At 46.3% G+C, this 22,537-nt stretch overlaps 2 protein-coding genes across 2 annotated transcripts in view; both read left to right on the top strand.

Annotated features, from left to right (window-relative positions):
- The window catches only part of afg2a (AFG2 AAA ATPase homolog A), a 91,730-nt gene extending 83,004 nt beyond the window's left edge, over positions 1-8,726 (top strand). Inside the window, exon 17 of the mRNA XM_069532098.1 lies at positions 8,201-8,726. Coding sequence (XP_069388199.1) covers positions 8,201-8,380 — 180 coding nt within the window. The 3' untranslated portion in view covers positions 8,381-8,726. The remainder of the gene's footprint in view (positions 1-8,200) is intronic.
- Positions 8,727-10,345: 1,619 nt separating this feature from the next.
- spry1 (sprouty homolog 1, antagonist of FGF signaling (Drosophila)) lies at positions 10,346-14,496 on the top strand. The gene is made up of 2 exons (XM_020103796.2): positions 10,346-11,043; positions 12,455-14,496. The coding sequence occupies exon 2, from the start codon at positions 12,510-12,512 to the stop codon at positions 13,590-13,592; it is 1,083 nt and encodes a 360-aa protein (XP_019959355.1). The 5' UTR covers positions 10,346-11,043; positions 12,455-12,509; the 3' UTR covers positions 13,593-14,496.
- The last annotated feature ends 8,041 nt before the right edge of the window (positions 14,497-22,537 follow it).

The following is a 22,537-nucleotide window of genomic DNA, read 5'->3' as shown; positions in this document are numbered from 1 at the left end:
ATAGAAAAAACTTTATGCACGAGAGCGCAATGTAGCAAATCACCAAGTTAGACGTCTCTCATGTAAAAGAAATATGATCCAGTAAAAAGTTTCTCATTATGTTTGGAACCAACAAACAGAACACACGACTCTGCCAATTTAAATCCATAAACAACGTCTTTGTATCCTACGAATTTTTCATAATTGTCTGTCAGAGATTAAAGAAAAAAATCACAAGATTCATCGTTGCGGCTCTTTTATCTCAGGTGACGTCGTTCCGCTGCGAATATGAAAGAGAGCTTCCTCCGACGTCGCTGACATTAATCTTTATCACCTCTCCAACATGAAAACAGTTAATAACTCACAGCTGCAGGGGTGTGGGGGGGAGGGGGGGGGCATTTGAAGTTAAATCTTAACTCTGAGTTGTCACTAACTTGTGTGGTGCAACAAGCTACAGCAGAATTCCCACAGTGTGTTCACGCTGAGCTGTGTTTGAACACACACACACACACACACACACACACACACACACACACACACACACACACACACACACACACACACACACACACAGCTGGTGCAGGAGACGATGACACACGGTCAGAGTGGGAGGTTTATTTCATTTAGTCCAAGAAGTGGAATATTGTGGGATAGTGAATATGTAGGTCATTTCTGCTCTAGGTGTGTGTGTGTGTGTGTGTGTGTGTGTGTGTGTGTGTGTGTGTGGGGTGATTAAAGCGATCACACTTTCATCATCACAGTTTTCTGTGGAATCTAAAAATTCCTCAGCATGTGAACGCTCATCCACGTCACACACACACACACATGCACACACATGCACACACACATGCACACACACGCACACACTCCACTCTATTTCTGATCATGTGCCACGATTCCGTTCTCCCCCTTTTCTCCCCACGTGACTCTCCTCCCTCCGTGATTAACCTCCCTCTCTTTAACCCCCCCACCCCCTCCGTCCGTCCGTCCCTCTCTCGCCTTGTAATCTTAAATAGGTTTCACATGCAGCTGTGGTCAGGCCTTGTTTCTCTTGGCGGAGGCATGTCACTGCAGACACTTCCTCTTCGCCTTCTCGGAGGATAAAACATTTTATTTCTGGTGGGGAGTTTGGGCTCCGCACCCCCGACGTTGTTTGATTTATATATTATTTAATTTCCTCTCTGAAAACTGGATGCAGATTCTTTTTCTTTTCCGGGGGGGGGGGGGGCGGTGCTGGTGTGGTGGGGGAGGAGGGGGGGCTTTTATTTTTCCCATTTGCATAAGAGCCCCCCCCCCCGATAGAGCCAATGTCTCTGGTGTGAGACGTCAGCTGTCCAACATTTTTTGTGTGTGTGTGTGTGTGTTGTTTCCAGTTTCAGTTGAACTTCTTGAATCTGTATAATTATTGTTTTTGTAATTTGTCTTTATTTTTCACTTGCCGCCTCGTGTGTTTGTGTTTAAAGGACTTAACTTAGAAAACCCAGAAGCATCTACTTTGATAACTTATTGATAATTGTTTGTTGAGTAGAAACAGTTCAAAGATCCTCGCAAACATTTTCCCGTGAAACCGTGATTCGCATTTATCACGATTCACTTCACTCGTCTTTTTCTTTCAATTGGAAAATTAATCAACTACTTTGCATTTTTCATGGTTTGATTTGTTTTGTGAGACAACATTTGACACTTTATCAATACTGCAGTACCTTCAGTACCTTCAGTACCTTTAAAATGTAAAGTTAAATATTTTGATTGGACTTTCTGCTTATTTTGACTAATGAACGTAAGAGAATAAGTTATTACTGCTTCTTTAAACTCTTTAACTGCTCATTAATCAAACATGTGCAAGACTCCCACATTAAATACTGGACATGTTTGCCTGCGAGCAGTATGAATATGTGCTGTATGTAAGTGTGTGGTTGCGGTTGTGTGTTCATGCATTTGTACCTGTACATGTGCGTGAGGTTACACATAGTTGTGCAGTTTGATTTATTTTTCTGGTGGTTGTGTGTTTGTTAATTGGCCTATTAACCATATCTGTGTGTGCAGCGTGTTGCATGTGTGTGCAGTTCAGTGGATTATGTATTATATGAGTAAGTGCGGTGTGTCGAGAGTGTGTGTGTGTGTGTGTGTGTCTGCATGCAGCAAAGTATGTGTGCAGGACTTGTGGATTGATGGAGGAGAGGTTTTGTGGGAGGCGAGGGGGAGCGGGTGACCGTGAAGGGGGGGGGGGCTCGCTCCTGTAAATGTGGCCGTTTGTGTGCGAGGGAGGGGGTGAGGCGGGAGGGAGTGGATGTAGCCCGCTGTAGACACAAGGGCGGATTGATAGTAAACACACACTCTGGGTCTAGTGGATCTGCTGCCGGTAGCACAGCTAACAAGCCCTTCATTAAGGGCGTCTGATACACTCACTGAGCTCCTTTGTTGAAGTAGGAAGCGAAAAGTACACCAGACAGATTTGACCTGAGAACGCTGGTATGCACTGCCAGCAGTCCTTTTCCTTTTTTTTTTTTTTTTTTTATTCACCGCCCGCTCCACCTCTCCAGAAGGGTTTATTTTCGTCACGCTGAACAGGTTGTCTCGTGGCACGCGCCCCCTTCTCACCTTCTCCAGGGAAAAAACTGAGCGGAAAAATATGGAATTGCAAAGTTATTTAGGTGCAAACGTGTAGGAAGCATGTAAAGGGCTTCGGAATGTCACCGCGGGCCTTCGGGGGGAGGGGGGGTTACCGTCGGTGTGCATGATTTAAATTGTGTGCGATCGACGGCTTTGTGTGTTAACATGTGGGGTGAGAATTAAGATTAACGCTACCAAGGAGGTTCAGTGTGCGACCCTGTTTGTTGGTTTGTTTTTCAGCAAGATTACACAAAAAACTACTGCACGAATATCCACAACACTGGATTCACACATCCATCCATCCGTCCATCCGTCCATTGTTGTTGGCTTATCCAGCCTCAGGTCGTGGAGGTAGGGTATTCCAGTCCCTCTTCCAGCTCGGTCCAGGGGATGGAGGCGTTCCCAGGTCAGATGGAGGTGTCTGCTGTACCGGGAGCCATTCGTGACTTTAAACTCGTGGATTGTTGTGTATTCTTGTTGCCTGTAGTCCCTGTTCTCTACTCGTGGTCGTCTTCAGTCACATATCCTAGCTACGATATGTGTTGTGACTTTATTTACCTTTGTTTTTTGGCCGTGTCCATCTTCACGCTGCGCAATGTCACTTGTTGTTTTTTCTTGCGTGCAACATAACTCGAGGTCACAACTGTGGTAATTATCCATCTCCATCCCAGTGTTGATACTCGCGACTTTTTATTCCACTCGTAAATTTTTTCGCTCGCCATGTTCTGGTGCTAAAAAGTGTCAGGTGTGTTTATGCAGCCCCCCCCCCCACACACACACTTTGCTATGTTCTTATTTATATTCTGTTTTTCTTTGCAGTGTCTTTTTCCCACTCGCTGCTACAATCGGCTAATTTCCTCTCTGGAGTCATTTAAAGTTTGGTGTTGTCTTATCTTACAAGGACAACAGGACCTCACATTCAGTGCCTGGGGTAGCTGCACTATATCACAGTGTGTGTATCCAGCGTGGTGAGCTGCGTGCAGTCGAACAGCAGGATGTGGAGTGCAGTTGCGGCTGCAGAGGGAAAGTGCAATGCAGTGACCAGTGGAGCATAAAGGCCACTGTTGTATCCAGAGTTTCACGTTGTGGCACCCTAATTACTGGGAGCACAGGAGGCGAGCGAGGGCCTGCAGCCCCGAGCCCTGCATGTGCCCGTCCTCATGTCGTAACCCCATTAACGTGGCGTCATTGACCGAAATCCTCTGCCTCCTCCTGTCACATTGTATTAGGAGCTGTAACTGAGGGCTCCTCTCAGTGTAGAGCATTTTTACTAATGCTTCAAATACACGATCAACCAAAGCTACAGCCGTTTCCTATTATTAATTATTTAGCCAGATTGTTTTATTAGACTTCAAGGTCTTATTATAATAAATAAATTGAATAAAAAAATACCCATTCGTTTGTTTAAGTGGAGTTTGTATGTTCTCCCTGTGTCTCTGTGGGTTTGTTTGTCTCTGTTTGGCTGCTGAGGTGTGTGAGACAGATTTTCCTGTCAGCCTCATTGCAAACGTCCAGAAAATGTCCCACGTGCGACTAACGCAGGAAAATGTCACCGCGAGTGAGCGTGTTGATTCGTCACATCCTCGTATCTTGTCTCCGGCTGCTCCACCCCTGGTCTGGTCCAGACATTTTGCTGTTGTGAACACGTTTGACCCCAAACGATCTCCTGCTTTGCTCCTCACATGTGAGAGACACTTGGGAAAACGCTTGGACCCAGTTTTCTGGAGTTCATGACCTGGGTCCTGGGTTTTGTCTCAGATACGAGGAACCAAAAGAACCAGGGGACATTTGCAGCATGAGGAGCTAAGAATGTAAATATCTGCTGAAACGATCAAAGACCGAGATTCAGTGACTGTTTGTGACTATTAAAGATTTTCAATAGAGCAGCTCTCTGTACATTTTGTGCTCCGTCATCAAAGCCTCTCTCTTTGACTCGGTACCAGACGGACTTCTGGGTCGTCTTGAGTCAGCAGGTTTTCAGTCCGTCTCCAAACTAAGAGGTTCTTGATGATTGCTGCTTTTTAAAAAAAAAAAAATTTGTTTGCTTTGCCTTTTGCGACTGGCTCTGTGCCACGTCCAGGAACTGTGAGCTCGCCTGCATCCTCCAGAGCAGCCGCTGCAATGCATCAGCTCGGCCCTCTGCGTATATTTAAGTGATTGCTGACATAATTTATGAAGGGAATGAAAAATAAAGTCTGCGTGGCAATAAAATTAAAAAGAAGGACAGAGATCTATAATTTATTTGGCCCGCTGCCATTCAGCACTCTTTACCACTGAACCCCCCCACCCCCACCCACACACACACACACACACACATTTCTGTACATTTGCAGTTTTCTCCTTCCTCCTCGTTTTCCTTCCCAGAAGTGCAAGGGGCCCATCTGAAGGTGGGGGGTGGGGTGTAGGTTGCCTTTTTGGGGGGGGGGGGTCGGAGCTGGACGTTTGGCTCGGCTGTAGGAATGCCTTCACGTTTACAAACAAACTCGCTCTTTCGCTCGCCCTGTTTGCCTTTGTGGCTTGATGTTTTTTTCGAGGCCGGTGCGGGCAAACACACAGCGGGAAACACTGGCTTGTTGATCGCTTTCACAGACCCGCTCATAAACCCGGCTGAGCATGAATGTCGGGGCCTGTGTGCGTGTGCGTGTGTGTGCGCACTTCGTTTGTGTACTTCAGAGCAGCTCCGGACACCCCCCCCCCCCGAGGGGTGTTGTGGAAGTAAACAACTGAATAATTATTAACCGTTGAATCGTGATATTGAGACTAACGTGTCTCGTAAGTCGAGTTTCAACGTAAATAAGAAATTACAGTTTGATTATGCTGCAGTGTTTGTCTCTTCCTGTTTATGGATGTTGCTTGGAAACAACACTACATCACATTGTTCAACATGTGGCATCCCTCTCGCTCGCTCTCTCACCCACTCTTGTCCTTTGCTCGCTCGCCCTCGCTGCGTTTGTAAACAGGGAAGCGGGATGCATGGCTTCATTGTTTTCCATCATTATTACTGACAGGCCTGAATTACTTGAAGGATGGGAAGCCCTCATACAAAATTAACCCGGCCCTGTGTGTTTACCCGGCCTAAATCATGTTGCTCACTGGCTTGAAACAGAAGAAGAAGAAGGGGGGAAAAGAAGGGCCTCACATCCTGACATCTGCAAAGCACCTGTCCCGAGCTGCTCGCTGGGCCAGAGGAACATTCAAACATCCATCTCCCCTCATTTCACTCTTTACCCTTGAAAAACACCATGACTGTCGTACTCTTTAACCTCTGCTCTGTGTTTTCCCCTGTTTCCACTAAGTCTTTGCAAAGATGATGTCATGTTGTTGATCGTTTTCAAGCAAAATGGGTTTTGTGCACTGAAAGAAAACTCTTCTCCAAACTAAATTATGTAAATTGATAAATGAATGAATTAAGTTTGTTTAACTTATGGCCCAAGAGGTCGGTTATCAAGTTCTCAGAGGTTCTCGTGGTGTTTTAGTGTCGATGGAAAAGTTCTTTAGTTTGTTCGGGGATCTTTTAGTAGGTTTGAATGGACATTGACGAGGTTCTGCTGATATAGTTCAGTCTTCATCGAGAAGGTTCTAGTGGTTAGAGATTGTCGGGGTCAGTGACGATATTTCTAGAGGCCTTTCTGGAGGTTCCGTTGGTCATTGAGAAGGTTCCACATGAAGTTTTTTTAATTTGAATGGTTCCACAGGTCCTTCAGTAGGTTTAAGGAGACTCGGGGGTTGTAGTGGTCCTTAAAGACGTCCCATAGGTCCTTCACATTGTTTCTTGTGAGCTCCCCGGATGTTCTGCTGGTCACTCAGGAGGTTTGAGTCGTACTTCAGGCTCCTACTGAGCCTTGAGAAGTTTTCAGGTGGTTAAACACCTATGAGAGATTTTTGGTGATGAGTTAGACAGAGTTTCCTCCAACTTCATCCAGGAAGAACTCTGTTTATCCCTCAAAGAGAGTTTAATAGTCATATGAACCCTGTTTGGTTTAGTTTCCTTTCACTTGTGCTTGTCTTTACATGATAGCTGCACACTGTGAATGTTTCCTTTCAGCTTGCATGTGCAACACGGTGCAGCAGAGACCATCAGCGCTTCAGGCCAGTGAACAATTTCCTTGGACCCACATTTCTCGTCATGCATACTTTCACTCTTCAATATCCCACGGCTCTGCTGCGTTACATGAGTGCATGTCCCGCAGACGTTATCAGTGCTCGTACCGGCGGTTTCCTGCGAGGCTCTTGTTGGAGGAAGGTGTGCGAGCTGCCCTCGCTCTGAACAAAGACGTGCTTCTAGAAAACGAGGAGGGTGGCACCGCTGGGAAGGTGCCTGGCCTCCATCAGCCATCGCGGCTGATTCGGAAGTGAGTCACTCCTCTGGCGTGTGCAGAATCTCTCCCAAAGGTCACCTGCAGCACTCCGCCATGTCAGCCGTTGCATAATTCTATCAGTGCTGCAGTATAGAGGCTGCAGGAGGACAACTGTATTTACACTGTAGACACGGCGGATCAGTAATGTTGGTTAAACAGACATTTCTCATTAAAGGAGCAGCTCTGGAGGCAGAAATAATCCGATTAGTTCAGTTCAAACTTAAAGGGCAGAGCCAGGAAACCGTATTTTTCTGGAGCGAAGTAAACATAAATCTGAAAGTCTCTCAAACATGCAGTCGAGCTGGTTTTATAACGTCCTCCCACATTTAAAACACCAGTGTTCCTCGTTAGTTTGCAAGTTGAATAACTAATAAGTAACTGAACTATTAATGTGGTCTCCAGAGCCTCTGAGGAGAAATGTTTGCAAACCCAAATTTTAACTTGATCTTTTCCAAAAATTGCTCATCGAGTTTTTTTCAACTGTGTCAGTTCTTCTCAAGCTGTAAACAGCCACCGAGGACCGACAGTTTTAAGACCTTGTTAGAGATTTTATATGAAGCACTGAAAGATTTTCTGTCATCTCAATCATTTCATGTTGCTCATGAGTCAATTAACTTGTTCAAAGAAGTCGTTTTTACATTTTCCTCAAACTCCTCTGCATCTGAATTGTAATCATCCATCTCTTTATTCTCTTTCTGTGGCCAGGGACACGTCAGTCTGGACTTATTGATATATTAAATTAAGTTTTCTTCACATCACCTGAGAACAAAAGCTGCTTTCAGACAATTCACTGAACTCTGGAGATTCTCTGCATTTGAGGTGTAAGTCTGAGTGAGAGCTTCCTGAATGACGTAAAAATCAAAAAGAAAACAAAAACCCAGCTCTGACACACACGTAGAAAACACAGACGAAGATGTTTCAGCTCCAGAAGCTGATTCAGTTTAAAGAAAAGATCATCTGCTGACTTGTTCCCACTGTGACCCTGACTGTCGCTCTGGATCTTCTGCCTCACGCGTCTCGTTAGCACCGATATCAGTGGATGAAAAATTCAGTTCGCGTTTGTCTCTTTGCCTCAGTGACTTTGCATGTGTATAAAATAAAGATACTTCCTAGAGAAATGAGATTACTGCTCCATCACCACGACAGATCTGACCTCCACAGTCTGCCACAGAAGTCGGTCAGCGGCCTCACGTGACTCTGTGGCGTTCACTGGCTGACAGCTGAATATCTGTCTCTGTTTCCTGTCCCAGATAACAGCAGTATGCAGAGAGGCCGCCCTCCTGGCCCTGCAAGAGGACATCAAAGCTCAGCACATCGAGGCCAGACACTTTGAAAGTGCCCTGAACGCTGTGAAGCCTCGGATCCCTGACTCGCTCATCCAGTCGTATATCAGCTATCAGCAGCGGCACAGCGGCCTGTGCTTCTTCTGACCACGCCGCCAAGGACACGTTCAAAACGAAGGAATGTCCTTTTTTTCTTTGTAGCTTTATTGTTATTTTTACATTATACAGGTTTAAATCTGCCACAATCGGCTGGAGACGTTACTATTAAACATCCAGCTGAATATTGGCCGATGTGGATTTTGGCAAACGGAAGGATTTTTCTCTTTGTCAGCTTATTCTGCCAAGTTATACAACTGCTTAAGTTTTGTATGTACAATGAATAAGTTTCAGAAACTCACAGAAGAACGGTGGTGCTTCATATTGTTCACGTGTCATTTCTGATCAGTGAAAATGTTCATAATGTAATAAATGCATTATTTATGTTTGGTGTAAAGTTGTCTTGTGTTTTTCATCACAGAAGGAACATTAGAGGAAAATGTGAATAAGTTAATAAGCATTTCTGATTCTGAGTTTTAAGCAGTAAAAACCACGTGGACGATGTGAAAGTCGTTTTAATAGTGAAAAGTGCTTTTGATTTATAAACAGAATTTGTTCCATTCAGTTGAACGGTGGATTAGATGTGTACGTGAGGACCTGAGGACCCCTTCATGGACCTCTGGAGGTTCCTAAACCCTCCGTGTGTGGAGCTGCTGTTCTCCATCCACGGGGAGAAAAACAGCCGCGGCTGGTAAATTCATCACATCCATGGAAAATCAGCTAATTGCTGTAATCGTGAGATTTCCGTCCTCACTTCCGACCACTAAGAGCCGGGATCCAGGCGGCCATCTGTCGGCCTGTGCAGGACTGACTATCAGGGAGAAGCTGCAGTTTAACTTCCACATTAACCAGGAGGGAAAAAAGAAAAACACGAGAATCGTTCCTGCGCCACTGAGTGACTTTATAAGTGCCTCACTCTCCCTGCGCCTTTTACGCATTCTTCTTTTACGCATGTGCTGACCCGAGGTGGCACCGAGGGTCATTCATCTATTGATTTTTCCATCTGAATGGGATAAATTGACTTTGTATTGAACTTCCTTTTCTCATGGATCCGGATGTAGCGCATCCGCCACACCAATCAAACCAGACAGTCAGGAACAGAGGGAGGGAGGTGAGGGAGGGAGAGGGGGGAGGTGAGGGGGAGACTTTCCCCCCTGGCTGCAGGGCTGCGTTTTTCTTAAGGTGGTCCGGGACTAAAAAAAAAAACCCACCTCCCACAGTCTGGACCCATGAGAAGTCATCAGATGTGTGAGTGGACGGATCAGAGCTGCAGACTCATCACCACACGGTTTATTTCCTCCGGTGTCATGCGTAAATGTGCGTAATGGGAACATTCCAGAGAGGAGGGAAGACATCCTGTTGATGTTTTACTCCCTGACTTCCCTGAAATCACACAGGCGATGTTTAATTGAGTCAAAGTTGACCTAAATTCACTTATAATCTTCTCTCGATGTGAGTTTAAATGTCTCTTATTCAGTTATTAAAACTACACATTGTTTTAAAAGACCTGATCCTGTTTCACTCAGCCTCTTTTAATTAATCCCAGATTTCTTGTTTCTTTCTTTCGTCAACAAAACTTCTATCATCTGAGGAACAATAAGTTGTTTTTTTAAAAGTCCCTAAACGTCTCATTTACTCATTTGTAGTGCATTTCAGTTCATCAGTAATTTTCAAACTTCTATTAATCAGAATCTATTCGCGTCTTCATATAATATTCATGTGTTTAAAACAGTTTATAATCTTTTAAATGAACCAATGAGGCATTTTCTGTTAAAAAAATGTGACGTTTCTTTTGTTCCATGGATCTTTGACCTCTGTTCCAAACATTACGCACCGGTAAGAATGCAAACAAATGACGCGCTGATGACAAATACTTTTAGTCACATTGAACTTTATTCGCATCATTATTCATAAACCACAGGAACGGAAACTAGTTGTGTGTTTTTTTCTTCTCTCTTCTTCCTCCCTGAGCCCCCATCGTGGAATAAAATAAAAAACGCCGTTCCACCTTAACTCGAGCGCACATCTCTATCGCCCGGCCTTCTACATCTGCCCAATGAATCAGGAGCGGATGCGATGTATCCTTTTTCAGTGGAGTGAATGGCCAATGGGAGTTGGCTTGTCGAGCAAACACTGAGTCCTGCGCTTCCATTCATTCAGTGCTGAACAGGCCCGCAGAGCAGCAGAGCGCGCACCGCCGTCTGAGACCCGACGACGCGTTTCTTTTTTTTTAACGCACAAGAAGCGCCTGGTTCCCCGCAACAATAAGTCACAGCCTCGGTCAGATCGCCTCCCTGCAGACGCACGAGGAGGAGAAACTCTTGGATTTAACCCGAATCCTCTTTGGTTTGAATTCTCCGACACGGTTTTGATTTCCCCAACAACGGGACTTGCAGAACTGGGGCTGTCTCGCTGAAAGATCGGCCTCCCCCCAAGTGCGCAGCAGTTCCCCGGGTGCCTGTCCTCCCTCCGCCGTGGATTTACTGTGTTTTTACCCTGGAACCAATGCATGCGTAACCCGCGCTGAACTTTTCTTCAACGTAACCAAGAAGAGGGAATAACGCAAAGGGATACAGTCGCTCTTGGATTAACAGGACTGTGAATGTTATGCATTAGACCTCACACTTTACGCGTGGACATTGCCCCTTCCCTCTGGATGGAGTTCTAGGCTTGTTTTGGTTGATGGATTCGACGTTATGGACGGTTGCATATAGGTACGCATCATATTTACTATTTCACACTTGTTTTTTTTTTTACGCATTTGCTTTTTGTTTCTCTGTTTCTCTGCTTGTGGAGCGATAGTAGCGAACGCAACGATCGCATTTGCGTCGCTGAAGCCGAAATAAGACGTGAAGCTGCACTGGTGCACAAAGCTTCAGACGTTCCGTGCCGCGTTGCGTGCGTTTGGCACGGAAAAGCGCCCGCAGCGGATTAAATTCACGGCGATCGGTGGATGAAGTTGATAGATTTCCATGCCCCGTGTCCTTCAGTGGCTCTGCCTGTAACAAACACCCCTCCCCCCGCGGCGGTTGTTTTCATTCATAAGTTTTTCCTCCGTCTGTTATGATGCGTCCTCTAATGTCTCCTCTCGATATGCGGCGCTGTGTGTGTGTGTGTTTTTTTTTAATGGGCTCCTGTTTTTATTCCTGCGCACGACGTCTGCTCCTTTTCAACCGTGCGCACTTTGACGCGCACATCAGGAGTTTGTTTGTGCGTAAAGCGCCAAAGCAGCAAGAATCGATCGTTTTTGGCTTCGACTCAACTCTGGTGAAGATTTGATTCGAGTTCATCCAGATTTTATGGTTTTATTTTGGCCTCGTGTAGTTCGACGTTGCTCTACAACATCCCCGAGGACTCAAACCCAAAGTCTCAATAGCAGCAACACAAAAACCCACATGATAAATAATTTCCTTTAAATAAACTCGCAGGTGAAGTTTGAATCTGACAACTTTGAAGTGCACGCTTTGTTTTAACACAGTTCTGTATTTTGGTCGGAGCTTGTTTTGACCTTAAGTTTTTTTTTTCTCTACTTTTGTCCCCGTTTCCCTGAATCCTCTCTGGTGTAGTAATAGAATACTAAGTGAGGCAGCTCATTTAGTTCCCTTGGATCGTGTCCTCATTTCGTCGCCGCGGTGCATTTAAATGTTAACTAGTCATACAAATGTAAATGAGCAGGGGAAGTATTTGTAGGGCCCACTGAAGTTTGGATGTATGCGTATTGGAGAGGAAAGTACAAAAAACTCTTGTTAATAGTCAACTTTTTTCCACCGGGTTGCTTCAGTTAACGGATCAAACGTGACAGATTGTCATGTTTACAGGATCAGAACACAAAGTCTGGATCGACTTTGAAAACAACTCAAACTGCTCCTGTACTTATTATTTTCCTTTAAAATAGAATCCACAGTGACTGTTTCCTGCAGAGCAGCTTTTCGTTTCCTCAGGAATAATATGAATGACGTGATTCATTGAGTTATTTTGTGGACGTCTGTGTGGGAACCATGTTCACCCTCTTCCATCAGGACATGTTGTGTTTTCCTGTTGTGCCATGTTTTGGCTCTTTCTGATGATGTCCCCTCCCTCCTTGCCTCTCCTTTGTCTCCCCCCCACCCCTTCCTCCCCTGGCAGGTTTTCCGATGCATGCCAAGTCTACGGTGAATGTCGGAAGTGGTGATCCCCCCAGATGGAGCTCCAAAGTCAACATGGCCCCGGCGGTTCATTAGTGGTGATCCAGCAGCCTTCCCTAGAGAGCCGGCAGAGGTCGGATTACGAGCGGGAGCTCCAGCATGCCGCCATTCTCTCCCTGGACCAAATCAAGGCCATCCGCTCCAACAACGAGTACACCGAGGGGCCCTCGGTGGTACGGAGGCCCCCTGCGCCCCGCATGCCCCCCAGGCCTCAGGACAAGCAGGAGAGAACTCACGAGGTCATCCTCGTTAATGTGAACAACAATTATGAGCACCGGCCATCAGGTCACCACCATCACGTCGGGGGCGGCGTGGTGGTTGTGGCTGGGGGACAGCAGTACGGTGGGTCCCGGGCCCCAGGACTCAGCCGCTCCACTAGCACAGGAAGTGCTGCCAGTTCAGGGAGCAACAGCAGCGCCTCCTCTGAGCAGGGACTCTTGGCACGCTCACCCCCCACCAGGTCCAGCATGAGCTTACAGCACCACCACCGAGCGGAGCGGCCTGTTAGGACTCAGCCCAAGGCCCCTTTACAGCCCCAGCAGGGACCTCACTTCCACCAGCCTCCACTAGAGGCTCCACTCAAGCCCCAGGGCAAAGGGAAATCTGACTTTACTGGCAGTGGCAACGGGGTGGTGGCTGCTGCCGGGCACCAATTCATCTGTGAGTGCTGTGGGAAGTGCAAGTGCAGTGACTGCACGGCTCCCCGGAGCCTGCCCTCGTGCCTGGCGTGTAACGGCCAATGCCTCTGCTCGGCCGAGAGCGCGCTGGAGCACGGCACGTGCATGTGCCTGGTTAAGGGCATCTTCTACCACTGCTCCAATGACGATGAGGGGGACTCGTGTGCTGACCACCCCTGCTCGCTGTCCCGCTCCCACTGCTGCTCTCGTTTCCTGTGCATGGGATTAATGTCGGTACTCTTCCCCTGTCTGCTATGCTACCTGCCTGTCAAGGGGTGTCTGAAGGCGTGCCAGGGCTGCCACGACCGGGTGAACAGGCCCGGCTGTCGCTGCAAGAACTCCAACACTGTGTATTGCAAACTGGAGAGCTGGGACCGACAGACCCAGGAGAAACCCTCCTGATCGCCCCTGTGTGTTTGTGATTGCGTGTGTGCGCGGGAGACTTGAAGTGGATCTAATGATGACAATGATAATGATGATGATAGTCACAAATTAATGTTTATCAAACATTCTTAGCACCTCCCCCCTCCTCGCTGCAGAACCGTAAGGAGCTGAGCAACGGAGTAACGAAAACCACTCAATTATTTTTATTTTTCTGGATCAGGACCATGTTTTTACAGACCAGTGTTTGCCTTAACTGTTTCTATGTCTATCCTCAGCTCCTCATTAACACTACTCTTTATTTTTATATATATGAAAAAGGTTTTCTTCCGTTTTAGGTCGGTGGTTTCCTCTGGGTCTGTGTGGGCCCGGTGGGAAACTGCCTCTCACCAAATCTGTGAAGGACGATCTTCTGTAGGGCAAATATGTAGCTGTTACCTGGTATTCATAGCGAGCAGGTATGTTTGAGTTATTGGTTGCTACCACACACAAAAAAAAAACTGTGGTTCCTCTGCTCACGTTGCGTTAACGCAAGCACATCCATCTCAAAGTATTTCCTCCCACTTGGATATGTTTCTCTCCTTCCACCCGTCGGAAACTCTTCATACACATTCTGTGGCATTCTCCCATGTTTTTATTTTTGTTTCTTTATTTTTGTGTAAATTGTATTGCTCAAAATCCATAAGAGGAATTCTGGCTATTTTTTTGAAAAAGAAAAATGTCTGTTAAAACATTTTTTTGTTGTAAAAAATATTTATTATGTGAAGCTCTATTATTTTATGATATTTATTGCAAGAGACAGTCTTAAATTTACTCATGTCTGAATATAACAAAATATCAAATACTTACTGAAAAATTAAAGGGTGGCACAAAAGAAAACTATGTTAACTTTAATGCAGAAAATATATTAATTAATGAAACAATAGCACTGTCTGGTGTCTTGATTGAACAACTTGGGTTTGACTTCATTTGCATGTGTGTGTGTGTGTGTGTGTGTTCATGCTGCGTTTGGAAGTCTTGGTAGAAAAACAAAATTTCAACAGTGAACAGAAACAGCTTGAAATGTCACTGTTTACATTCTCGGAGGGTCCTTCGCTGCGATTCTCCCCGGTAACCTTGAGTCCTAAACAATGCAGGTCATTGACACGATCAGCCCCGAAGCTCCTCGCATCAGCACTGCCTCCACGTTTCCATGACTTATTCTCACAGGAAGTAACTCTCCTGCTAAACCCCCCCCCCTCCACACACACACACACACACACACACACACACACACACACACACTCCACTCACCAGCCAACAAGTCATCACAAAACTATGCACCATAGTTTATTCCCTGGGCTTTAACGCGGCTAGATCGGGATGTTCCCAAACACCCAAATAGTCTCCATATTGCAGAGCCCCTCTCTCTCTCTCTCTCTCTCTCTCTTTCTGTGTGTGTGTGTGTGTGTGTTGAGCGACCATAACGAGTAGCCGGGGCCACCTGTTCAAAGATAATAAACTGGGGCTATCAATGCTGAGCTTTTATGGCGTGGTTCCTGCACTAAAGGCAACGACAGGGGTTAAGTCCAGCCCCCACCAGGACCCACAGTCCTGCCCGTTTGGCCGCCTCATTTTTTTTTTTTTTTTTTTTTGTCAGTGAATTTATCACTTGGGAAGTCCGCTGACCCCTCCGCCCCTCACCCCTCCACCTCTGGGCCCCCATGGGATGAGATCATCACTTTGAAAGTTGGTTGGTCAGCCAGAAACAGTTGGGGGGGGGGGGGGGGCAGCAACCAGGAAATTTTCAGGGACAAAAGCAGCGGGTGGGGGGGGGTTAATATTTATATTTAGTGCAGCTGAGGTTTGCAAAAGGCTGCAGAACACGACCGTGTCTATAATCAGCTACATGTGACGGTGGAGCCCTCGGGTGCCGTGGGCAACAGGCCTGGGATCTCTGGTTTGTCTTTACTGGAACATGAGCTTTTATTTAACGTGAGCGGGATCGAGCTGCAGCAGCGTTCAGGAGCCGGAGTTTAAATCCATCGCAGATAACGCTAACGCTAAACACGAGCACGAAGGGAACCATCTTGTTGCTGTTGTCATGTAGCGGACCAGGCTCTCACTGAGACTGCAGCACGGAGTCGTGTTCCGGTTTTGTTCACAGTTTGCATTTAACGAACCGGCCCGACTAACGCAGCCTCCTCGTGCTCCTCGCTCTCTGTTTTAGGTGGAATGCTCCTTTTTCTTTTGCCCTGAATAGTTAAAGAGTGGATTAGCGATTTGACAATTTCCTGTTACCTTTAACAGCTGCAATTCGAGCCCCATTTGCTTCTGGCTCCTGGTTGATAGCAAACAAAAGGAGGCCTCTTTTTTTTCAGGTTTCACTGAAGTTGCTCTGTACGGAGAGCAGAGGTGGTGGAAGAGATCTAAACTGTATTCAGGAGGCAGCGAACAGGAAGACACTGTTTACTTGATAGTTTCCAGCCTAAGCCAAATAAGGGAACGGATCCTACCCCCACCATTTCCAGAAGTTGGTTCCGTTAAGTCCTCGACACGTCTCTTAAATCTCTGATCTAATCGGCGGAGGCGTCTGAAATAACATTTTTAAAACACATCTCTGCCACGTGCACTGCTCTGCCACTACTGCCGCGAGGAAAAGTGAAATCTGAGTCAGTATTAATGAATTCAGTCACACACGGTCACAACTTCCACCACCTCTTCCTCTTTGCACTTGTGTCAGAGTAAATTTAGCTGCTCCACACACCCACGTCGTGCTATTTGGAGTTCGTCAGGCTTGGCGGGTCCCCCCTCGCTGCAGCTTCGGGTTTTTTGGGCGAGTGCAAACACGCATGACTACCAAGTGAGTCACGGTGGAACCTCCAGCCCACACATCCTACCGGGGCAGTCCTTTTCTTAGCCAGGGCACCGCTGCCGGGTCGGTGAGCAGGATACTCTATAAACAGTCATCCTCCTCCTCTGCTGCATTCATCACTGCCATAAGGCCCACTGCAGCTTTCCCCCGCCTCCTCATCTGGGTTTCATTATTTCCTCTCATGGCGTATAAATAGAAATTTGCAATCAGTGGAAATGTGGGGGCGGTGGGTTTTGGAGAGGAAGGCAGCTTCTTTTTTTTTTCTTTTTTTTTGGACTCGAGCGCAATGACCAAAGTTTATGGAAGTTATCTCCTCAGATATTCGGGTTTGGATGATGTCGGTGGAGCTGGAGCAACATGTGAGAGTCGGTGTGTTCAGAAACGACTCCAACATCCACACTCGCTCTCCGCAGGATTAAAACATGACATATCGCCTTAAACCTTTCAGGTCCTGATAAAGTCGTGATTCTCGGAGTCACCGGGTTTAAAATGTCAGATAACTTCAGTTCACTGCTGTTGTCTGCTGAAATCCTTTCCAAGTGTAAACGTGGGTAAATAAGAAAAGCAGCCGCGTGTTTCAGATTTCACGCAACAGGTTTTCAAAGGGTTTGGTTTGGAGACGTTTCTCAACCCACAGAGGAACATAGATGAAACTATAAAGATGAATTCTGGCCTGAGAGCGGAGAAGTCCAAGTAGCCGTCTACTGATGAAGGTAAAGAACTAGTTTGTGTATGTTCTGAAAGACGAGACGACGCCTTCTAACTATGAATAAATCGAGTGGCAGCGACAACTTCCTCTTTAAAGTGTTGCTCGACAAATTAGTAAACACATTTCCTTGTTTATATCTGGTGGAATCTAATACGTGGGTGGTTTTTGTTTCAGTTTCCAAATCTTCAGAGATTCAGACCTCCACTTCAAACTAATGGAAATGAATAAAGTTTTTTTTTTTTTTAGTTCATTAAAGAAAAGTCACTAGTTTCGAACCGAGTGACAATTTGTATATTTCAAAACAAGGAGATGGTTTTAAAATGTCATTTTAGTTTTCAGGTGGATTTAAAATCCTTTATTAGAGCTCAGATGTGTTTTCAGGTCTTTCTGTGACTGACGCTGGATGAAACTCCTCTGAGAAGCTGCTGTGTTCGTCAGATGAGCTTCAGGTCGGCGACAGGCGGTCGTTTCGCAGCTTCTTTCCTGCTCAGGAGCCGTAAAAGGCCTGTGGGGACGACCCGGTGTTTTATCAGGTGTCGAGGGCCGTTCAAGATGGAGGTGTTTCATTGGAGCTTGAGCCTCTTAAGCATTTTGCTCCTGGGTACACACACCCACCCACCCACTAACAGGAAGTGTAGTGTAAAACTTTCACACCCCTCCTCCTCCTCCTCCGAACCTGCTCTGTGTCTATGCAGCGTTACGAGCTATCTGATACCACATTCTTCTCCAAAGCCCCTTCCTGCCTCTCGCCTTTGTCTGCCATTTTATGGACAAAGGCCGGTTGGTTGTGATGATGAGGATGACGACGAGAGGAAGGAGGAGGCCGGCGGATCAATACAATACACGACCCCTGTCAATCATTCAGCGGGCTTCTTTTGTATTTAATGGCCAGGTGTTATTTCGGCCACTGACGAGATTTGCTCCTGATCAATGGCTCCTGTTTTTCGTTGACTCATCAGTATTCAAAGTGTCGCTTCCTTCCTGCAAAGTTGGTGCAGCGGCCCCTGCCAGCTCCCACAGGCCCCGGCAGACCCGCTTGTGATTTTTGCATTCAGCTCCCTAATTAAATCAGCGGGGGGGTGTTTGTGTCAGCGTCGCTCTTCGTGGAGACTGTTTGTGGAAACAAGAGTCGTCAGATGAAATCCGCAAAACACGCTCAGGATCGTCCAAACTGCGATCGGAGAACAATTAAAACACAAAATCCCCCCTTCTCCGAATTAAAATCACGTCGGAGAACGTCTGTGATCCGAGCAGCGACGTCCCTCTGTTAACTCGGAGCTGCTTTAACTTTCTTCCTCACATAGCCTAACTCCGACAAGATCATGTCCTTGTTCCTCTTTTAACGGCCCCAGGGGACAGTTTTGTGTGTTTGCTGCATTCCAGGCCCCCTACAACCACTTTTGTTCTGTTTGCCCCTTTGATTTCTGAAGCGAGGACAGACACAGGCATCACACAGGCAACATTAGAGACAGAGACAGAGATCGATCACTTTATTAGGTACACGCTGCTAAAACAGACACGGTTTAATAATCCGGTCCTGCGGTTAAATCCTCTGTCCATGAAGTTTCTTTCTAGGAGGATGACATTCGTGCTGCTGTTGAGTTGCATTATGGGTCGTTCAAATCACTGAGAGGAGAATCACAGAAACACACCGTCATCATATATGGTCACGAGAATCATATCTTAGGAATAAGACCGCCTTACTTTCACTGAGGTGTTCCTAATAAACTGACCACAGAGAGTAGATGTGTGTGTGTGTGTGTGTGTGTGTGTGTGTGAGGAAGAAGAGGAAGCTCTCTCTCTTTCTTTATCCTCCCCCTTCATTCCCTCTCTTTTTTTTTTGAGATTAGACTATGCATCCAGACAGATGGTTCCCGTCTGCTGGCTTTTTTCAATTCACTTCCTCTCCTCTCAGACAGCCACCCTTCCCCCCTCCGCTTGCCCTCTCTCCCTCTATCGCTCCCTCCCTCCCCTCTCTCTCTCTCTCTCTGCCCTCCCTCCCCCCCTCCCCCCCTCCAACAGCTCCTCTGTTATGTGGCTGGAAATAATCTTTTATTGCCCAGTTGTTCGGAAGTGACCTCCTGCCCTTGATTAGATAGGGCCAAGTCCTATCACACGATTGTGTTTGAGGTGGTGGGCTGACCCCCCCGACACACACACACACACACTCCTCCCACACTAGCCCCATCCTATCTCCCACCCCCCCGTCCCTCTCTCACTGCTGTGGCCTTGGTGATCCAGTGTGAGGGGACAACAATGGGGGGCTTTAGTCCCGTCCGGCTCTTCTCGGCTGGGGGGCAACAGGGTGGGGGTCACGGGGGAACTTTCTTTTTTTTTTTCTTTTCCATCAGTCAGCCAGTCCCCCCCCCCCCCCCCATCCCCAGTGCAACGGTTAACCTCCCAGTTGCCGGTTCGCTCACCCTGCGACCCTCCGAAGCACGTCCTCCTCCTTCCTCTTCAGATGACCTCCCACCCTGAAGAGCCTCCTCCAGTCACGGAGAGATAGGCTTTAATCTCCCACGCTATCAGCAGACCTTTGAGTCGGCTGTGTGGTCGGCCGACAGGTGGGCTCGCTGAAGATATTCAGGCCTTTGTGGAGCTTTGGACGAGGCCGGTCTTGATCCTGTTAAAGACCCATGTTGAAATATTCAGGCCTGGTCGGAGAGAGACCAAATATTTTCCCTCTGTGTATATTTTGTTTCCTGTCAGGTTTGGGTTCAGGTTTGAGGCCAATGTGAGGACACTCATTTTAAAAATATATAATAAATTATATCATTTGACTCAGGTCTTTTATGACACGTATGTTTTCTTGAGGAGCACGATGTTAGTTCCTTTATAACCACATTGTTTTAAACTCTCCTTAATATTTAATGTTTCCATTAAAAGCCACGCAACAAGATCAGTTCTGCGTTTCTCACGACGAGTATAAAGCTCCTTTAAGTTTCTATCCATCTAAACTCCAAAGGTTTCATTAAATACCTCGAGCAGAGACTTTCTCAGGGGTAGAAATATTCTCTGACACTTAATATAGACTCTGGTCCCTGTGGTGGAAAAGTACAAAGTTCCTGCAAAGCTTTCTAATTCCTCAGGAAACTTCCAGCAGTGGAAACATAGCAAAACCAATCTCAACTTCCTGTGTTGAGGACTCTTTGACCTCTAACCTCAGTGCTGTCAGGACATGTGAGTTCCTCATAGTTGAACTCAACACGTAAAGCTCCTTTTTCCACTGGTCAGAAAACTCACTACAATCTAAGTGAAGGGTCAGAATTAAATCACTCTGCAGTTATCGGTCGTGACGCTGCGGCTTCACGATGCACATTGAACTTCGTAAATGTGAGCCTCTCTCAGACTCTATGATTTACTGAAAAGAGTGAAATCTTAAATGTGTATTTTAGTCTTGAACACGGGTCAATAACCAGGTGCTGTGGCTTTGATGCGTATTTCATGATTTGTGATAATTCTGCTCATATTTGCGATAAGCATCGATGTCCTGCTCCTCAGTGATTTACAAAGTCAAGAATGTGTCCGAGTTTTTCTTTTGCTTTAAAACCGTTTCAGTGATATATGACCGGCGTGCTCGTAAAGTGCACAGACCATTTCAAACACTACAAGTCCCAGTGGGTGCAGATTCGTCACATGACATCTACCCACATCGCTGGCTCTTTTTCCACTGTGGTTGTGCTCCTCGATTGTACAACCTCACCATCCTCTTTAACTGGTTTTAACAGAGACTCTGTCTTTATCAAAGGAGCGACACTCAGGAAAAGTCGAGTCTAACTTTTTATGTAAACTATTTTCCTAACTTTTAGTGTCAGTTTCACGACGGTGCCATAACTCCCAGGGAGACGCTGCCTGCCCCCCCCACCCCCTCTGCCGCCTTGTTTGTCTCCTCGTCCTCTGGAGCTGTAAACCCAGAACAAAACGCCCGGTGTCTCGTTTCAGTTTGGAAATGAGGGCCCGGCTGTGTGAATAGACAGGAAGACAACTCTGATTACCTCCATAAAGGAGCTGACCTCATGTCGCTCCGTCTGCCACCTCTTCTTCTTTTCTACCTTCTGCAAAAGAAAAAATAAATGAAACACACAAGTTCAAATTAAAATCTGTGAAGAGCTGAAGGTTTTCAAATGAGCTGTGTGAGGATGTTACAGAGATGACAGCTCGATCAATTACATCCTTTAAGTACAGGACAAGTTTTGTATTTTTCTGATAAGTTGAGTCCGGAGGGAGTTTGTCTTTCACGTACGAAGAATGCACATAAATAAAGGAGCCACCTATTTTTGAATTCTTTTTGCTTTTGTCAGTTTCCTGTGTGTCACCTGTTCGAAGCGTCATCATCACCTGTGTTGTCTCCTCACCGAGATCTCCTGCTGTTTTCTCACATGGCCGCCGCTCTAGAAAATTATTATCCAGAGTTCAGTACATGTTTTAGAGCAGCTCGACATCTTTGTAGGTGTTTTTCTACATGAAGAAGTCCTTCATTGATATTATTGTTGTTTTGTTTTTTTTTAGTTTTGCATGTTAGAAAACCTCATCACTTTTTTTCTGCTCTGTTCTCAAAGGAGCTCACTTGGACAATTTCTGGTCATTTTACTCCGAACCAACTAATTCCGTCATTTGCATTCTCACATTCAGTCCTGGGAAATTTCAGGAAAATGTCCAGACTTCAGTGTAGCTTTATTCAGATTCTGGAAAAGTTGCAGTCACAGTTTTGTTTTGTTCCCTCTCATCCTCGATATGCAAACGTCTTTGCGTTCCAACAAACAGCCCCTTCAGATAATTTCAGGAAAATGTCCAGACTTCAGTGCACGTCTCACAGCAGCCACACAGAATTGATTTTATCAACCACCCCAAAGCAGATTCGGGTTTTTTCTCGTCCTGCAGTTAAAATAAATCTATGTTTTTCAGAAGAGATGACGGCAGATCTGTATCGAGTTCCTTTAAAATGCTTTTAATAATCACGTTAGTGTGTGTTTACATTCTGCCTTTTACAGTGACTGGACCAGGTCCTGTGGAAAGTTTCAGGGCATCTGCTTAGCAGAGGCTCCGCACTCCTCCCTCCCTCCCTCCAGGGTCTTCAGCCCCCAAATCCCGAGCAGGGGGGGTCCTGAACAGGAAGCTTAGGAGCTGGAGGGAGGGGGAGCTCCGGATCAAAGCGAGAGGACACAGAAAAGGCTTATCTGTTGTTGATTTTAGGCTTAATGCTCAAGCACAGGGTTCTGGAGATGTGTCAGGGAAATACAGCGCTGGATCGTTGCATCTCGGCCTTTGTTCCTCCAGGTTGTTGAAGGTCGGGTTCTTGTACAGTTGTGACGCTGCTTTAAAAGAGAAAGCAACAAGAGAGAGAAGATAAGAGAAAAAAAAAGACGGGATTAAGAGATGAAATGAAAACAAACGCAGCTAATG

The sequence above is a fragment of the Paralichthys olivaceus genome, chromosome 9, assembly GCF_024713975.1.
Source record: "Paralichthys olivaceus isolate ysfri-2021 chromosome 9, ASM2471397v2, whole genome shotgun sequence".
NCBI lineage: Eukaryota > Metazoa > Chordata > Actinopteri > Pleuronectiformes > Paralichthyidae > Paralichthys > Paralichthys olivaceus.
Note: the sequence above shows the minus strand (reverse complement) of the source record. Positions and strands in the feature narration are given on the sequence as shown.